This window comes from Pelophylax lessonae (assembly GCF_965119305.1).
Source record: "Pelophylax lessonae genome assembly, chromosome: 11".
Classification (NCBI taxonomy): Eukaryota; Metazoa; Chordata; class Amphibia; order Anura; family Ranidae; genus Pelophylax; species Pelophylax lessonae.
This window is the reverse complement of record NC_138778.1, coordinates 210777193-210795468: the sequence shown is the minus strand read 5'-3', so window position 1 is coordinate 210795468 and position 18276 is coordinate 210777193. Positions and strand designations below refer to the sequence as shown.

The following is an 18276-nucleotide window of genomic DNA, read 5'->3' as shown; positions in this document are numbered from 1 at the left end:
CAGGGAGAACATGCAAGGTGCAGGCTTTGGTTTGGATTTGAACTGATGACCCTAGTGCTGCTAGCTGGAAGTTCTAACCACTTAGCTACTGTGTTATCCTTTACAGATAGGTATCCATATTTAAAGAGCACATCATATCTCTGGTAATGTTCTAAGTGGAGACATGTTTACTACACCCAACTCTTTTCCTTATGGCCAGGGCGTCATGTTTGTGCATTCTGGCCCCATGAAAATGTTCACCCCCCCCCCCAGCATTCAACAATGGTTTGCACAGAATCAATTACATGTACATTAAACTGATGGAAGACGCCACAAGTTCCATAAAGGGACCTGACTCAAAATGTCATACAACATGATTTTACTGGATAGAGTAATTCTCCACAGACGAATATAAGAACCTTCTTTAACAACCATAAACTTAGGAGCCTCCCGTGCCAGCTTTGTTTTCTGGATCACTACTCCTGACCCTCCCTCTACCCACCCCATACCGCTTTTTTTTTTTTTCTTTTCAACCGCCACTAGCCCCACACTTCATTCTCCCCTCATCTCCAATAATCACTACTGAAGAAAACGCATCAGCTCCCTCCAAAACCATAGTCGCCAATTGCCCATGCTGTTGGTTCCCACCCTCCTAAAACTTTTTTTTATACTAAGATAAATAGCAATATGCAAGACCTGATATCAAAGTTTTGTACATTTTAGTTTTTGGCTTCTAGTATGTTCCTTCTTCAATAGCTTTGCAAAGATAGGCTCCTGAACCACAGCTACCGCCTTTCCTGCCATGTGACAACCTCCTCCATTTACAAAAGCTTTATTGCCTGTGACAGACAGCCCTTGTCAGTTGTCAATGGGGTGTATCTGCCACTAAGAATTTTGAGATTCATAAGGTAAGTGGGTGGCAGTGAGAGGTCTGTAGCAGGGCACAAGGGGTTAAGCACCGGCTACACCTTGCTCCCCATCTGGGGTATAATTTATCTTACCTGGGTTAACCTGTGTGGGTGCTGAGAAAGGAGGCAAGCAGGCTGTGAGGGAACATGTCTGCAGGACTGGAGAAGACCCAGTGAGGTAATTTACTAGCCAGGAGGCTTTATTTGTTTGTTCTTGGACTGTTTCCTACCCCTGCGCGAAAATCCTTTGATTTACTGTACATGCTGACCAATGAACACAAGCAGGTAGCCCTTTAACCTTACATGGGGCTTGGATTACCTCTCTGAGAACTCTCCACTTGAAGCTGACCCCCACATGCCATAAACAGAGCCAACTGTCAAATATTACACAACATACAAAATATTATTATACAGTATTTATATAGCGCCCTTTACAACATGAGGGTAGATCGTACAATACCAATGCAATTTATTACAGTAGGAATCAGAGAACCCTGCTCCTTTTTGAGCTTACAATCTAAAGTTAGAGAATTGCTCTCGCAACATAATCAATGTTAATAATGCAATAGGGATAGCAAACAGTCTCAGAGGACCTAAAGATTAGACATGGGCTCAGGCATGTTCGGAATCCTAGTCCCAATCCACCTGCCTGATCCCACCAGGAAGTTGCACACCGCTAATTACAGGCAGTGGGACATTTCCCAGGCTGTGCAGCTGCGGACCATGTCTCCCTGCCTGTGATTAGCAGTGTCAGCTTCCTAGTGGGATCGGGCAGGTGAGTTGGGACTAAGATCCCGAACACGCCTGAGCCCATCTCTACCCAAGGTCTCAGAAAACAAAAACAACAGTCCACCTACCAATAAATTGACTGTGAGATCATAATAAGGTACCAATAGAGGTAGTTGGCAATTCAGCTTTAAAGAATAGATCACCCTGTAACCGTCATGTCCAAAGATTGGCCTCTAAACTTAGGAGGAGAAGGAGGAAAAAAAAAGGGTAGGAAGTAAAAAAGACGAGACCAGAAAGAGAAAGCCACGAAGGTGAGAAAAAAAAGGTCTCGGGTTGATGTACCAAGATATCTCAAATTGCTAAAAGAAATTTGGTAAAACAAGTTGGATGTGTGGAAGAAATCCAAGGCTGCCAAACTCATTATCTTGGGTGCCTAACAAAATGGCTGCCAATTTCTCGTTGACCATAATTTCATTCATATGGTGTTTTACTGCTTCAAAACTAAGAATTAGGGATTTCCAGTCCTCGCTATGGTCAATTTGGTCATCATAAAAAGATGTGTCGCCAATTGTCATTCTGGTCTAAGCAACTCCTCGTAAGGTTTAAGGTTTTGATGCAGTCCGGTGGGGTTTAAATTCAACAGTTCATGTGCAAATTAGACTCCGAAATCGCACCTGAACCGGACTGAAAAACGCACAGGGCCCTTTTAAAATTTGCATTGCAACCGCCCCGCATATATATGAACCTGCTCCATTGAAAGCCGGTCTGTTTTGCATGGTATGCAAATCAGATGCGGTTCGAAACGTTGCAGTTCTACTGTGTACTAAATGAAGAACAAAACAAACAAAAAAAAGTAATATTGATAAAGGTGCATTTGGCTGGTATCGTGTTGTGTCTAATCTATGTCTGCTTTGTTTCTAGAAATTTTAGATCTCTCCGATGGCAATCAGGAAGCAAAGTATGATGCCATCACTTTTCATGAAGCGTTTTATGATTTTGATGATCAGCTGCCTGATTTAAAGTAAGTTTCAGAAGTTTTTCTTTCTTTCTTTTTTCACTGTCACAGACCTACTCGTAGGGGTGGATTTATTAAAGGCATATAGATTGTGCACTCTGCGTCTTAGGAAGAGCTTAGGAAATAAGGTAAAGCTTTACTTTGCAGAGAATACCCAAACACATGCAAGGAAAAAACCCAGCATTTTTCTATCACATAATTGGATTTAATTAAAAAAAAAATTTTGGGGGGTGTGGCTTGGACATGAGCGGGTGAAGACGCATCTTGGGAGAGCTCCTGCCCGCCTCCCTATATCCCCATCTTCTATTGACCGACTTTTCTAAAAAGAGGAAAACGAAGGGCTCGACTGCCTCTACCCACTCCTTTAAACCAGCGGGGGAAATCCTCCGTTTCTTTCTAAACCCGGGGACTCAACCTCTCACTACCAAGATGGCCGCGCCACGTGGAGCGCTGCAGGGGACCATGATCTCTACTGACCACCCTGGCTCCCCTGCTTCGTCTACCTGCTCGGAAGCTCTGTCAGATGTTCCTGCAGACCTTCAGCCTGATGGTCGCTTGGCTCCCTTTCATCCTCTGACAATCAGGGCAGACACAGAGATCCGCTCTCCTCTCCTGGCACTACCCACCAAAGCGGACATTGAATTGTTGGCTGACAGGATTGAGGAGACTCCTAGAAGGGACTGGCAGGCCCTGCGGGAAGAAGTACAGGCGGTATCTACCTGCCTGTCCGCGGGAGAAGCCGGGTGAGGTCTTTAGAGACAGCACAAGTATCCCAATCGGAGGTTACCCTGGCCATACAATTACAAATTGAGGACAGGAGCCGCCGTAATAACTCCCGGAGGCTGCTGAGGCGGAGGACTTAGCGGAGGCCGCATCAGCGATCTTTCATCTACTGCCAAACTTAGACATTCCAGACAAACCAGAGTTTGATCGCATCCATAGGGCCTTAGGCCCCAAGTCCTTGGACCCTGCCAGGCCTAGGGACGTGATATGCCGTCAGCACCACTACAGGCTGAAAGAGCGGATTCTGCGTAAGGCCTGGGAGGTCGGAGCAGTGGACTACATGGGAGCTGCTGTGAAGGTTCTACCAGATGTCTCCAAGGCAACCCTCATGCGGAGGGCCCTGCTCCGGCCGCTCCTCAACCTGGCCCCCGCCAGAAGGGGTGCACCTACAAGTGGGGGTACCCCTTCTCGGCCGCCTTCCGGAGGGACCGTCAGGGATTTACTCTGCGGTCGCCGCAAGACCTGCCTGCCTTTTTTACTTTCCTGGAAGAGGAACCCATCTCTGTACCGGACTGGCTTGCCGCCCATCCGGACCTGGGGGCTGGCATGGCTCGTCCGCGGCCTTACTGAGGTCTACCCCAGAGGCGCGGCAGGACCCATAGGAGATCACACACCCCGGGACCGGTGGTGGCACGGGAGATCTGAGCACGATGCTTCTGGACTTGGCTGATCCCTTTCTCCCCCCTGTGCTAGGCCCGCACACCTCCCCTGAATCCACCCTTGCCGGATGCTACTGTTGAGGTACCTTTTTTATTTTCTCCCTCTTCGCTACATGCCCGGAGCCCATGCAACCCTGCCCATCTACCGGACATACTGCTGGCTGTCTTCCTGCTCTGCCCAAGCACCTGCGAGTGATGGACGCTACTGCTGCTGGACTGGGCCCTCGCCCCCCCAAGCCTGTCATTAGGGGGGTCCTGATCAAGCACGGGGCTAGATTGAAAAGGGAATTGGGTATTAAACGTAAAAACATCTCAGACCTGTTGATGTATAGAGCGAAAGCATCCCTTCAACGATGCAAACGGGTCTTTTTTGAATCAGGCGATAAGTGCGGTAGGGACTCTGGCGAGGGCGGTGCGGGACCTGCGTTTGGCAACGAATTTTCCACATATCATGTCCCCAAGGGGGCACAAGCTCTCCCTGCCCAAACAGAAAGTACAAGCTTTTGGAGACTTTGGATTTACCGATATTGCCGATATTTTCATTGCGCATGTTGCGCGCACACGTTCTGTCTTCTACACCGCCTCCCACGCCCGAGCGCCCCATACGCGACGTCATTTCACCGCGCACTGCACACATTCTCTGCCTTAAGATCGCCTCCCACGCCTCGGACAGCGCAGCCAGTTGCAGTCCGGTCACGGTGCTCACAGAACCAGCCATCCACCCACAGGCCCTGGCCTTAGCCACCCACCACAGGGTGCCAGCCGCCAGCCATCCGACCCACAACAGAACAGGGTGCCAGGCCAGCATCCAACCACCCACTCCACAACAGGGTTCCAGCGAGCAAACCAGCCACCCAGATGACACCAAGCCAGCCACCCACCACAGTGTTCCAGCAAGCCAGCCACCCACTCCATTGTTCCAGCAAGCCAGCCACCCACTCCATTGTTCCAGCAAGCCAGCCACCCACCACAGTGTTCCAGCAAGCCAGCCACCCACCACAGTGTTCCAGCAAGCCAGCCACCCACAACAGGGTGACACCAAGCCAGCCACCCACCACAGTGATCCTGCAAGCCAGCCACCCACAACAGGGTGACACCAAGCCAGCCACCTACTCCAGTGTTTCTGCAAGCCAGCCACCCACAACAGGGTGACACCAAGCCAGCCACCCACCACAGTATTACAGCAAGCCAGCCACCCACCACAGTGTTCCAGCAAGCCAGCCACCCACCACAGTGTTCCAGCAAGCCAGCCACCCACCACAGTGTTCCAGCAAGCAAGCCACCCACCACAGGGTGACACCAAGCCAGCCACCCACTCCAGTGTTCCTGCAAGCCAGCCACTCACAATAGTGTTCAAGCAAGCCAGCCACCCACAACAGGGTGCCAGCCAGCCAGCCACCCAAACTGCCAGGCGTCAACCACCAACCCACAAGGGTGCCAGCAACTCAGCAAGCCACCCACACTGCTAGGCGTCAGCCACCGACCCACAACAGGGTGACAGCAGCCAGCCACCCCACAACAGGGTGCCAGCAAGCAAGCCACCCACACTGCCAGGCGTAAGCCACCAACCCACAACAAGGTGCCAGCAAGCAACCCACACTGCCTGGCGTGAGCCACCAACCCACAACAGGGTGCCAGCAAGCAACCCACACTGCCAGGCGTCAGCCACCAACCAATAACAGGGTGCCAGCAAGCAACCCACACTGCCAGGCATCAGCCACCAACCCACAACCGGGTGCCAGCAAGGAACCCCCACTGCCAGGCGTCAGTCACTAACCCACAACAGGGTGCCAGCAAGCCATCCACACTGCCAGGTGTCAGCCACCAACCCACGAACAGGCACCAGCAACTTCAGCAAGCCATTTTTGTAATCTTTTTTTTTTGTGTCTTTTCAAATTGAAATGGAGATGGATGAGGAGAGAAAAAGTAAAAGTGTGGTCTGGGACTATTTCTCATCTCAACCTTCTCCAAGAAAAGCAGCAGTGTGCGACGTATGTACAAACAACATAAGCATGGGATTAGTAACTGCAAAAAACAAAAATATGTCAAATCTTTGGGCCCATCTAAGAGTTCATCATATTGAGTTATATCATGCAGCACAGAAAAAAACAAAATGAATATCATACCTCCTCCACTATCCCAGGCAACAATAACCGATATGTTTCTGAAAAAAAAAACAGGTGTCACTGTCTAGATTCAGATGGAAGATCCCAACTGCTGGACAGAGTAATCCCAGAGATGATGGTCACTGACAACCAGCCATTTTACAATTTTGTCTGACTCAGGATTTAAGCGGTTGATGTCCATACTTGAGCCAAGCTACACACTGAAGAGTGAAGTATTATCGAACGGAAATGCTTGGAAAGCTTCCCCAAAAGGTCTTTGATAAAGTAAAGGCTATGCTGCAACCAGAGAATGCTGGCAACGCACTCTCATTCACGAATGACCTGGTCAGGACAAACAGAGTCAGAGTCACTAATGATTCTTACATGCCACTTCATTGACAGCAGATGGACAAAAAGGCAATTGGTGTTGAATTCAAAAGTGATGCAAGGATCCCACACTGGGGAGTACAGAAGAGAAATGTTTCTAGGCATGCTTGAAGACTGGGGAATCAATAAAGACCGAGTGATGCTTGTGCTACTTCGAGACAGTGGAGCAAACATGCGGAAAGGAATGAGGCTTGCTGATATGTCAGACCTCAGTGTCATGTCACACGACACCCTCCATTTTTCAAATGATGGTCTGTCAAGCCAAAGAGCTTTGATTGATATATGTTCTGAGAAAAAAAAATACGTCAACGTTAACATAAGAGAATCTTCTTCATCGTGGTTGAATTGATCAGGACATTTTCAGTGTTTTTATTGGGGCCTCGTGGAGGATTCAATTTCTTCTGAATCTGGAATAATGAGCCTGGATGATGAACTTCATCTTTATTTGAAGGAACTAGTAATTGACAGAAGAAGTCATCCTCTTCAGTGGTGGAAAGAAAATAAGGCACGCTACTAAAGACTTTCTTCCCATGCTAGAAGATACCTCTCTCTCTCTGCTCCTCTGTCTTCCTCTCCTCCTGAGCATGTTTATGAAGTGGCAGTATTATATGAACAAAACAGAAGACCTTTAACAGGTGACCATGGAGATGCTGAAATGTTTTGCTTTCTGAAGTATAATCTTATTCTACTTGCCTGGGAGTATTGAAAAGAGTAGTGTCCACTCCAATCCACTGTCTAGCTTTTGTCTAGCCTTTTTCTAGCAGTTTTGCACTGACTGCAGTAGTTGCAGTGAGTGCCCTACTGCAGAGGTAGTCCACTGTCTCCAATCCACTGTCTAGCTGTTGCCTAGCTTTTTTTCTTGCAGTTTTGCACTGACTGTTGTAGTTGCAGTGAGTGCCCTACTGCAGAGGTAGTCCACACTGACTCCAGTCCAATCCACTGTCTAGCTGTTGCCTAGCTTTTTTTTCTAGCAGTTTTGCACTGACTGCAGTAGTTGCAGTGAGTACCCTACTGCAGAGATAGTCCACTGAGTCACTCCAGTCTAATCCACTGTGTGTGTAGTTGTTGTCTAGCTTTTTTTCTAGCACTTTTGCATTGACTGCACTGCAGTAGTGATTTAAAATTATTGCAGTGAGTGAGTGCATTACTGCAGTAGTTTATTATGCATTAATGCACAATCAGATGATGTGAAACTGATGTCCCTGCAATTGCACTTTTCCTTTGTTTTCATGCAGTTAATGTGTGAAGAACGAGCCCTTAATGTTAAAAGTGTTATTAAATAAAGACTAACATGTTCAGTAACAGATTTGTGTCGAATTTGTGTTTATTTTTTAAAAATTTAAATGTGTGAAAATATCGGCCCATACCGATATGCGATCGCCAAAATATCGGTATCGGCAACGAAAAACCGATATCGGTCGATCACTAGCCTAGAGACCCTTCCTACAGTACGACATTGGAGGTGTCCCAGACACATAAAAGGTAAGCTTGATGCATTTCGTGGGAATACCGCTTCCTCAGGACCTCTTTGACTTTTCTTGTATCTCACACATATGACACAAAGCACCATTAAAAACCATAATTATACAGAATATTATTAGTAATTATAAACCGCATAATTTAACATATTTATAATCAAAAAGGTGTGAGTTCAAATGGTAAGAGAGCAGTAAGTCAAGTATGTAATAAAACAAAGAAGATTCTTTAACATGAATATATCTATCATGCAACACGTGATGGGGGCAATGCTGTTTTCTCAGGTGTAAGGTCCTTTTTTTTTTTTCTTCTTTTCTTGAAGTTTGGAGCTTTGTGTTACAATATACACATAGTGGTTAAAGAATCTTTGTTCTGTACTGTATTTTTAGAAGGTGTTAAAAAAAACAGCCAGCACAATCCTGATATGACGATTATTTCAACAAGCTTTGAAAGGTTTGTTGCATAAATATCAGCAAGTACATTCACATATTGGTACAGATATTAGTCGGTACACCAAACATTTCAGTTTAAGATAAGTATTTTGCATTAAAAATCTCAACATAGCAGCAAAAAAAAAAAATTAATATTAAGTTATTACAGCTGTATGTTGTATGTATAAGCGATCTCTCCGCAATGGCCTCTAAGCTATACAATAGCAACCTAGAAATCGAAGGGTTCATGCATACCGGGTGCTCGCTAAACGCCTTTCTGCTGGCATAGTGTATAGATTGAAAACCATGTTTTCCATTACAAATGGAGAAAAAAAATCTAGCGGTAATGTTAAATTTTATCAGCTTCTTTCCACATGTGACAACAAATTGTTTAATAACATAGCCAGTGACCATTGAGTATGATATTTCCCTCAGATAGTAGCCTGGGTTGTTTATGATTTCAGTTCTGTATGTATTTGTGTTTTGTGTACCTTGCAGTACCATTGATGTTGTTGATCATTTCACATTGAACCAAAGCCGAGCAGAGGACATCACGATGAAGGAGGATATTAGCAATCAAAATATTCAACGTTTTGGTATGGAGTCTATTATGTTCTAAATAACATACATGTCTGTTTGGTAACCCCTGCATTAGATGAATACACGCAGGCAGTATTAGAAAAATGATTGGGAAAAATTGAAAGGCAGTGCTGCTTCAGTAATAGACAAAATGACCCAATGAGTTACTAATCTGTATATATAACAGTACGTTTTTTTTTTTTTTTTTTTTTTTAAATGAATATAAAGGTATATGAACCAACATGAGCTAGATGGCTGGGGGTAGTAAGCTTTGTGTACCAGTATGATGTAGGGAAATCTACTTAGATCAGGGGTCTCCAAATTATGGCCTTCCAATTCTTCAGGAACTACAATTCCTATCATGCCTAGTCATGTCTGTGAATGTCAGCATTTTACAATGCCTCATGGGACGTGTAGTTCGGCAACAGCTGGAGGGCCGTAGTTTGGAGATCCCTGACTTAGACTATCAAGAAGTTGTATTGAAAGCTGAATTTCAGGCAAGCATGTAAAGCCATACATGCATCCATAGGTACATATTTGATGGTTTACCTTCCAAAGGCTTGGTATTTCTGTCTATTCAGTACGGATATTTACAGAGCCCTATCACACAGCCAGCTTGGTGACCTGACTTTTCTATGCTGCAGTTATGCAATATGGCCTAGTCACTTTTCTGCCATCAGCCTGTGATTGGACAGTGAAACAGCGGCAGATTGCTCTCTTCTCCTATTGTTGTTGTTCAGTCGTTTAGTCGTGTACAACTCTTCGTGATCTCATGAACCATAGCTTGCCAGGCTTTTCTGCCCTCCACTGCCCCCCTGAGCTTACTTAACTTCATGTTCATTGTTTAGATGATGCTATCTATCAGGGTTGATTTTCTTCAGGATTGACTGGTTTAATCTTCTTGCTGTCCAAGGGACTTTCAAGGGTCTTCTCCAACACCATAGTTCAAAAGCATAGATTCTTCGACATTCAGCCTTCTTTATGGTCCAACTTTCACAGCCATAGGTTATTACTGGGAATACTATAGCTTTGACTATACGGCACTTTGTCAGTAGGGTGATGTCTCTGCTTTTTAGAAAGTTGTCTAGGTTTGCTATTGCTTTTCTCCCAAGAAGCGTCTCCTAATATCTAGGCTACAGTCACCGTCTGCTGTGATTTTGGAGTCTAGAAAGATGAAATCGGTCACTGGTTCCATTTCTTCTCCTTCTCCTCCTTCTATTTGCTAAAAAGTGATGGGACCGGTTGCCATGATCTTAGTTTCTTCTTAATGTTCAATTTCAGGACATCTTTTGCACACTCCTTTTTCACCTTCATTAAGAGACTCTTTAGTTCTTCACTTTCTGCCATTAGTGTGGTATCGTCTGCATATTTCAGGTTGTTAATATTTCTCCCTGCAATCTTAATTCCGGCTTGTGATTCATCGATCCTGGCATTTCGCATGGTGTACTCTGCATAGCGGTTAAATAAGTATATTTGCACGCAGACACCTAATTGGTTCCTAGTACTGCCCCACCCTCTTTCTGTCTGAATTCTGTTGTGCAGGAAACTACAAAAGGCTGAAACAAAATCAAATTCTAAGGAACGTGGTTGTATTTAAAAATTCATTATATTAGGCATACACAATTGTATGGTCTTGGTGTACTTGGTGTATGGGCGTTCCGCATGTCCGTATATCATCCTATTTTTTTGCGGATGATATACGGATATAATGTATGTCAATGGCATTGCGGATGTCAGCGGATTACTATTCGCTGACATCCGATTTTCATCCTTTCAGTTCTGTTTCGTTTTTTGGAACGGAACAGAACTCTGTTTTTGTTCCGTTTTAAAAAAACAGAAAGGAAGCAAAATCCGCAATGCCCATAGACATACATTATGTCCGTATATCATCTGCAAACGGATGGGATGATATGCGGACATACGGAGCGGATGACACAAGTGTCATCCGCTCCGTGAAAAAAAAAAAGTGCCGGAGCAGATAGCAATGCGGTCCGCTCCGTGTGAAAGAGCCCTTAGTGTGTTTTTTATTCTTTTTTTACAACTGCCTGGAGTTTCACTTTAACACTGTGACTGCCAAGGAGATCATGCAACCTTTTTTCACTGTTGCCAGGCTCCTAAAAAACTGGGACCAGAAAAGTTGTGTCAAAATGAAGAGCGGAGGACGATAAGGAAACCTGTGCAATGAAAAAAACAAACAAAATAAAATGTATTTCCTGGCACACTTACCAGCTAGCCAGCAAGAAAATTTAGTTAAAATTCAGTTAAAAAAACGTTTTTTTGATATGCAAAGTTTGAAAATATAAGTAAAAGCTTCAAGCCACGTCCACATCTGGTGATTTGGGATTGCAGGCAAAATCACAGTGATTCTGCCCACAATTCCAAATCACACTGCAATAGTGGCAAAATGCACCATGCATATTTGGGTGCCATTCTTTTGGGTAACAAGCTTCACACAATGCAGTTTCCCACGATTGCCGCACAATTTATCGTTGCAAAACCGCACCAGTTTTGAGGTGTCAATAAAAATGTATGGCACCCAAACACACGTGGTGCATTTTGCCACCATTGCAGTGCCTGCGATCCCAAGTTGCCAGATGTGCCTAGTCAAGGCACGTAAATTAAGAACAGGTATGTCTGAGGGCTTATGTTTGTATGTCTGTATGTCTTATGTTTATCGATTGATTTTATCATTTTGGATTTTTTGGATCATGTTGGATTATTAAATCTAGTCCACACTTTCACATACACTGCACAATTTGGCACCATATCTCCACTTCCCTTGAGCAGGTAGCGCCATATACCAGCATTGGTTTCTATATGTCTGAGGGCAGCTCATTCCCCCCTAAAGGTGCAGGGACACACAGAAGCCCAACAGAGCACAATGGCAGCTGAAGGCATCCAATGTCTCCCTGCTCCAGTTTGAGCAAGACACACAAAAATGGCGTCTGCCCCAATTTATAACTAGGTTTTAGAGCAGGGTGCACATCAAAAGGTTTTGCATGGAGAAAACAAAACAAAAAAATATTTCTCAGTATTTATCCTTTGCTATAAAGGCTCCAACATGGAGGCAGGCATAGACTTTTTTTTTTAGCTGACTAGCTTGTAAGTGTGCTGAAAAATACATTTTGTTTTGTTTGCTTTATGCAAAGTCATTCCATGTGCACTTTACTTTAAAAGCTAGCTATAAATTGAGGCAGTTGCCATTTTTGTTTAACCTGTTTAGTGAGGTAGCAGGCTGTGGTCAGTTGAGGAGTGGATTGGGGACTTTATACCTGATCTGCTTGGCCTCAGTGCAGGGTAGACATCAGGGGTCTAATACACCCCTGATTCTCCCTAAAGAATGCCAGTCGTGCTCCTCTTTTACCACACGCTATTGCAATGCATAGTTGTTGATGGGCTCTAAATATGATCCATAATTTGTTATATCAGTTTGCTTCTCATTACAGTGAGAATTTGGCCACAGTATATAATTCCAGATGTTTTTTTTCCATATGTCATTCTATACTTTCTATTCAACAGGAAATGTAGATCCCCTGAGACAGGACATTACTATGGATAGTAGTTTTGAAGTAAGCACCAACAGCGTTGTTCCAGAGAGCAGTGTTGTGAGTGTAAATGATGATGGCAAAGGATTTTTTAACCAAGAATTCTTTGGAGATGAAGACACAGCTGCCAGTTTTTTCGGTATGTTAGATCCTTGAATGGGCCTAGCTGTGTGGTTTCATTGATATATGTATAATATACAGCACATCACTTTCCTGTATAATTAGAATCAAAAGATGACTCAGACATTGCTCCAGCCAATCTCCTGACACTTGGAAGGCCTGTTATATGGATTTATTACACTGTTCAATGTGGCATCACTTAGGAACGCCTGGAAGATCCATAAATACCTGAAAAGTTAGGCCCGGAGTACAAAAGAAAAAGTTTAGATAGAGGGCCGGCATTACAGGGGTTAAAGGGGTTTGGGTCCAGGAAGGGGGTTGGTAGTTTTTAAAGAAAAGTGTTGGGGGATTTAACAGGCTGACCATCAAGTTTGGAGCAGAAGTTGTCTCAAGGGGGTGGCCAGCAGGAGGGTCTCTGGAGGTCCTCAGTCAATAGGGACCTGACTCGGTGGAAACTTCCCGCCCTCCCTCCCCTTTCTTATTCTCTTATTGGTGATTCAATTGTCATTTGTGTGGTCATTTTGGGACTTAGTGTGGTTGGGTCATGGCAGCTGGCAGGGTACAAGGTACTTACAGGTCAATAGGGGGCACAAAATGTGCAGTGTAAGGACCCCAGTATTTGTTATTGTGCACCTTTGCTTGGTTGTTGTCAGTAGTTGTGCTGCTGGAGGCCTACTGTTAAGTGACACAGGTACTAGCCTAATTGAGGCCTATTAGAACCTTAGGGACTCCATTCATTCTATGTTATTGTTGACGTTCCTTAAACAATTTTGTTGATAAAGGTCTGCTTTGGCCATAAAACTCCAAGTTGTTGTCTTATTAGGTTAATGAGGGGGGTAAAATGGGTAGAGTGATAGTCCAGCATGTAGGAGACAAGAAATCTTTATTACCCTAGTCATGTATGAAGCAATACTAAGGCCTCAGAATACTGGTGTAGAAAACACACAGCAACAACACACATTGCAATACTGAAATGTATGGCAGCTCTACAGCAACACAAACATGAAAAACTATGAACCTATGAACTATTGTATGTTAGATCTTTCTGTAGTTTCATCTGCTAAAAGGAATTGTTCTTTAACAAAAAAAATGAAACCATGGCTATTGTTTGTATGTGACTCATTAGTGTTCGTTTTCTATTCCTTAGCTGAAAGTCATTTGTTTTCAGAATACAATGACCTATATATAAATGTGAGTAAAGAGGTGACTATGCCACCCAGCTCGCCTGACCAAGAGCAGCAGTTTGAGAGTGATTTTTCTGCACGTATGTATATTCTACTGTTTGTTAAAGAGGTTATCCAATTTCAAATGTATCAAATGTAAATCTTGCCCTTGAAGCCTCTTATTTATTGGCTGTTTTAACCCCTTGGAGCCAGTGCCTCCCAGCCCTTTTACAGGGTTTAGGATGCCGGGAGGCAGGGCGGCATTATGATCATGATCAACTGTCACGGTGGTTACATGGTTGGAATGCTCCCGATCGCAAGGAACGATTGTGAGCCTTCTGTTAGTCGCTAGTAACAGCGGCACAGCTGTATTCCACCAATTCATGCAAATATGCGGCTGCTCGGCGCCAAGGCCAACCCGACGAGAGGCCGCATATTTGCATGGGGCCAGCGCCATATGGGTTCAAGTGTAGCTAGACGCAACACTGTGTACAGCAAGTGTTTTTTATTGTGTATGGTTGTGTTTCTCTTGGGTATTGTACATCGCTTTATACTATGTAAATACCTGTTGTGTATAGTACTAGAATAAAGCTAGTGCTGATCTGCTATATGAATAAGTAGCATGCCTGAATTTTGGGAGACGGCCACAGTTAAAGGCCTTAGGCTTTGATGCAAATCCAAACAAAAACCTTTGATGCAAATCAATTCAAGTAACATTGGATGACCTTGCCAGTAATCACAGGCCTTCTCACTAATAACCTTTTAGGCTGTGGAAGGTCAGTCATTAGCAGAGCGAGTGGGTCTATATGATCAATACATATCAACAATTCAATAGATTCTGTGAAACTTGCTAAACCATGTGCTGCAGCCATGCAGTATTTTTAACCATGGTTGTAGATTATTTAGTTCTAGCAACTTCTGGTTTTGAACCTTTTACGTATATCATTCACAGTGAAGCACATGGTGGCTGCTAGATTTCTGAAAATATCTCAGTCAAAAGATTTGACCCTGTTCTACATAGAAAAGTAAAAAAATTGCGCATTGACCATAGTTATTACTGAACAATTAAGCCGTTGGTAATGGTGCTTAAGCCCCGTACACACGTACCGATCGTCGGCCGACAGATCGGCCGTCTTTTGTCCAGGGCTGTCGGTGTCTGTTGAAAAGTGCAAAAGACTGCACAAGAATTTTGTCTGCCGACTACAGCCGACTGCAGAAGTGATGTCATGTAATGGTTAACTTTCCCTGTGTTTTTTTCTTTTCTGAGCATGCCCAGTCTTGCAAATCTGCGGTCTGTCGGCCGAATTCTGTACTGACTGGCGAACAATCGGCCGCTCTGGTGTCGGCATACAAAAATTGTAATGCTTGCATGACAGATTCTTTTCGGCCGAATGTGCGCTGTCGGCTGTCGTAGACATCATACTAACCTAAGCCTACAATCGGCAGATCGGTCGTCGGCCGAAGCTTTTCGGCCGACGATCGGTACGTGTGTACGGGCCTTTAGATGACCCACATTAGGACTGGAAGATACTGTATTTATTTCCCCCCCTGTTCTTGGAGTTTTTATGGCTGTTCAATGGCCAGCTATGTAAAAATATTCTGTATTGTCTGTTAGAACAACTTTTTTGGTGACTGATTGGTTACTTCCTCTGATTGGACATCCCGTGTCTATTTCTGGTAATGTGCATTGTTTTGTCCACAGCTGATTTAGGTGACACAGACCCAGAAATGCCAACAGCTGATTTTAGTAACACAGACCTGGAAATGCCAATGGAACGTCCTGAAGCTGAAACTAGCAGCCCACTTCAGTCTGAAGTTAGCTTTGTACTGGAACCAGTGGACATTACAGGTACTTAAAATATGGTTCTAAAAAGTAGGCTATGTTAAATAGTATAGTACATAGATTACCAAAAATGATATGGACAACCCTTCAAATAATTAAAGTTCAGGTGTTTAGACCAGTGTTTCTCAACTCCGGTCCTCAGGGCACACTAACAGGCCAGATTTTAAGTATTACCTTGGGGAGATGCAAACTAGAAAACTGCCATCACTGAGCAGCAAATGGTATCACCTGTGATGTATTTCAGTTTTCTTGCAAACCTGGCCTGTTAGTGTGCCCTGAGGACCGGAGTTGAGAAACACTGGTTTAGACAATAGCATGACTGTGCCCCTGTGCACAAAACCAACTCCATAAAGACATTGATGAGTTTGGTGCAGATGTGGTCTGAACAGAGCCCTGATTTCTGCTGAACATCTTTGTGATGAATTGTAAGGCCAATTTTAAGACAGGCTGTGGTTAGGTGCAGCCGGGGGTGACGGTAGAGTCCAGATGCAAAAACAGTAATATTTTGTAACAAAAACTCAGCAATATAACGTATTTGGGAGCACTCACAAGATGTAACAGCAATGTGACCGAGGCTAATAGTCTCAGGTAAGCTGACTGCATCTGTCTCAAGGAGCAGTCTATACCCAAATGGGGACGTTTTCAAGAAAGGATGGCGTGTCCCTGCACTTTCCCTTTAGGACTCAGAAGCCAGGGTCCTAGATAGGCTCTGCCTGACCCAAGATGGCCACCAAAATCACATGAAATGCAAACATTTAATCGCATGCCTTCTCTCTGTGACTGAGGGAACCATAGACTTCCTCCTCCATCTGCATTGCCGCTGTGGATGAGCGTCGCTTGCAGAGGAGAAAATAGACTGCACCTGCCTACAAGGTCTTCTTACACAACATCAGTACCTGACCTCACAAATGCTTGTTGGTTTCAGTGGGAAAAAATTCCCACAAGCACACTCCAAAGTCTTGTGGAAAGCCTTGTTAGAAGAGCAGAACTCTCTCACTGACCAAAAAGAAAGGGGTTGCCCTTTCCACTGACCACCAATGTAGAAGGCATTTCTCCACTGACCCCCATTACTGTGGTTCTTTTCTACTCATTATTATCCATTAACAGTATCTCACAAAAGTAAATACACCGCTCACATTTCTGTAAATATTTTATTCTATCTTTTCATGTGACAACACTGAAAAAATATCACTTTGCTACAATATATAGTAGTGAGTGTACAGCTTGTATAAAAGTGTAAATTTGCTGTCCCCTCAAAATAACTCCACACACAGCCATTAATGTCTAAACTGCTGGCAACAAAAGCGAGTACATCTCTAAGTGAAAATGTCCAAATTGGGCCCAATTAGCCATTTTCCCTCCCCGGTGTCATGTGACTCGTTAGTGTTACAAGGTCTCAGGTGTGAATAATGAGCAGGTGTGTTAAATTTGGTGTTATCGCTCTCACTCTCTCATACTGGTCACTGGAAGGTCAACATGGTACCTCATGGCAAATAACTATGAGGATCTAAAAAATAAGAATTGTTGCTGTACATAAAGATGGCCTAGGCTATAAGAAGAGTGCCAAGACCCTGAAACTGAGCTGCAGCACGGTGGTCAAGACCATACAGCGGTTTAACAGGACAGGTTCCATTTAGAACAGGCCTCGCCATGGTCAACCAAAGAAGTTGAGTGCACGTGCTCAGTGTCATATCCAGAGGTTGTCTTTGGGAAATAGATGTATGAGTGCTGCCAGCATTGCTGCAGAGGTTGAAGGGGTGGGGGGTCAGCCTGTCAGTGCTCAGACCATACACCGCACACTGCATCAAATTGGTCTGCATGGCTGCCATCCCAGAAGGAAGCCTCTTCTAAAGATGATGCACAAGAAAGCCTGCAAACAGTTTGCTGAAGACAAGCAGACTAAGGACATGGATTACTGGAACTATGTCCTGTGGTCTGATGAGACCAAGATAAATGTATTTGGTTCAGATGGTGTCAAACGTGTGTGGCGGCAACCAGGTGAGGAGTACAAAGACAAGTGTGTCTTGCCTACAGTCAAGCATGGTGGTGGAAGTGTTCATGGGGCATCCTCAAATGGAAGGTGGAGGAGCGCAAGGTCTCTAACATCCATCAGCTTCGTGATGTCGTCATGGAGGAGTGGAAGAGGTCTCCAGTGGCAACCTGTGAAGCTCTGGTGAACTCCATGCCCAAGAGGGTTAAGGCAGTGCTGGGAAATAATGGTGGCCACAAAAAATATTGACAATTTGGGCCCAATTTGGACATTGTCACTTAGGGGTGTACTCACTTTTGTTGCCAGCGGTTTAGACATTAATGGCTTTGTGTTGAGCTGTTGTGAGGGGACAGCAAATTTACACTGTTATACAAGCTGTACACTCACTACTTTACATTGTGTCAAAGTGTCATTTCTTCAGTGTTGTCACATGAAAAGATATAATAAAATATTTACAAATATGTGAGGGGTGTACTCACTCTTGTGAAATACTGTATGTTTTTTTTTTTGCAATTTTTACATCTTTATTTAAGGTATCATAAATTATTCTCACGTCTTGTTTTT

The 18276-nt window shown here is 44.3% G+C and overlaps 1 protein-coding gene across 1 annotated transcript in view; it reads left to right on the top strand.

Moving 5' to 3' along the window:
• The window catches only part of RAD21L1 (RAD21 cohesin complex component like 1), a 35638-nt gene that overhangs the window by 9945 nt on the left and 7417 nt on the right, over positions 1-18276 (top strand). Inside the window, exons 3-7 of the mRNA XM_082272881.1 lie at positions 2538-2637; positions 8971-9068; positions 12571-12735; positions 13864-13980; positions 15582-15728. Of these exons, the coding sequence (XP_082129007.1) occupies positions 2538-2637; positions 8971-9068; positions 12571-12735; positions 13864-13980; positions 15582-15728 (627 nt within the window). The remainder of the gene's footprint in view (positions 1-2537; positions 2638-8970; positions 9069-12570; positions 12736-13863; positions 13981-15581; positions 15729-18276) is intronic.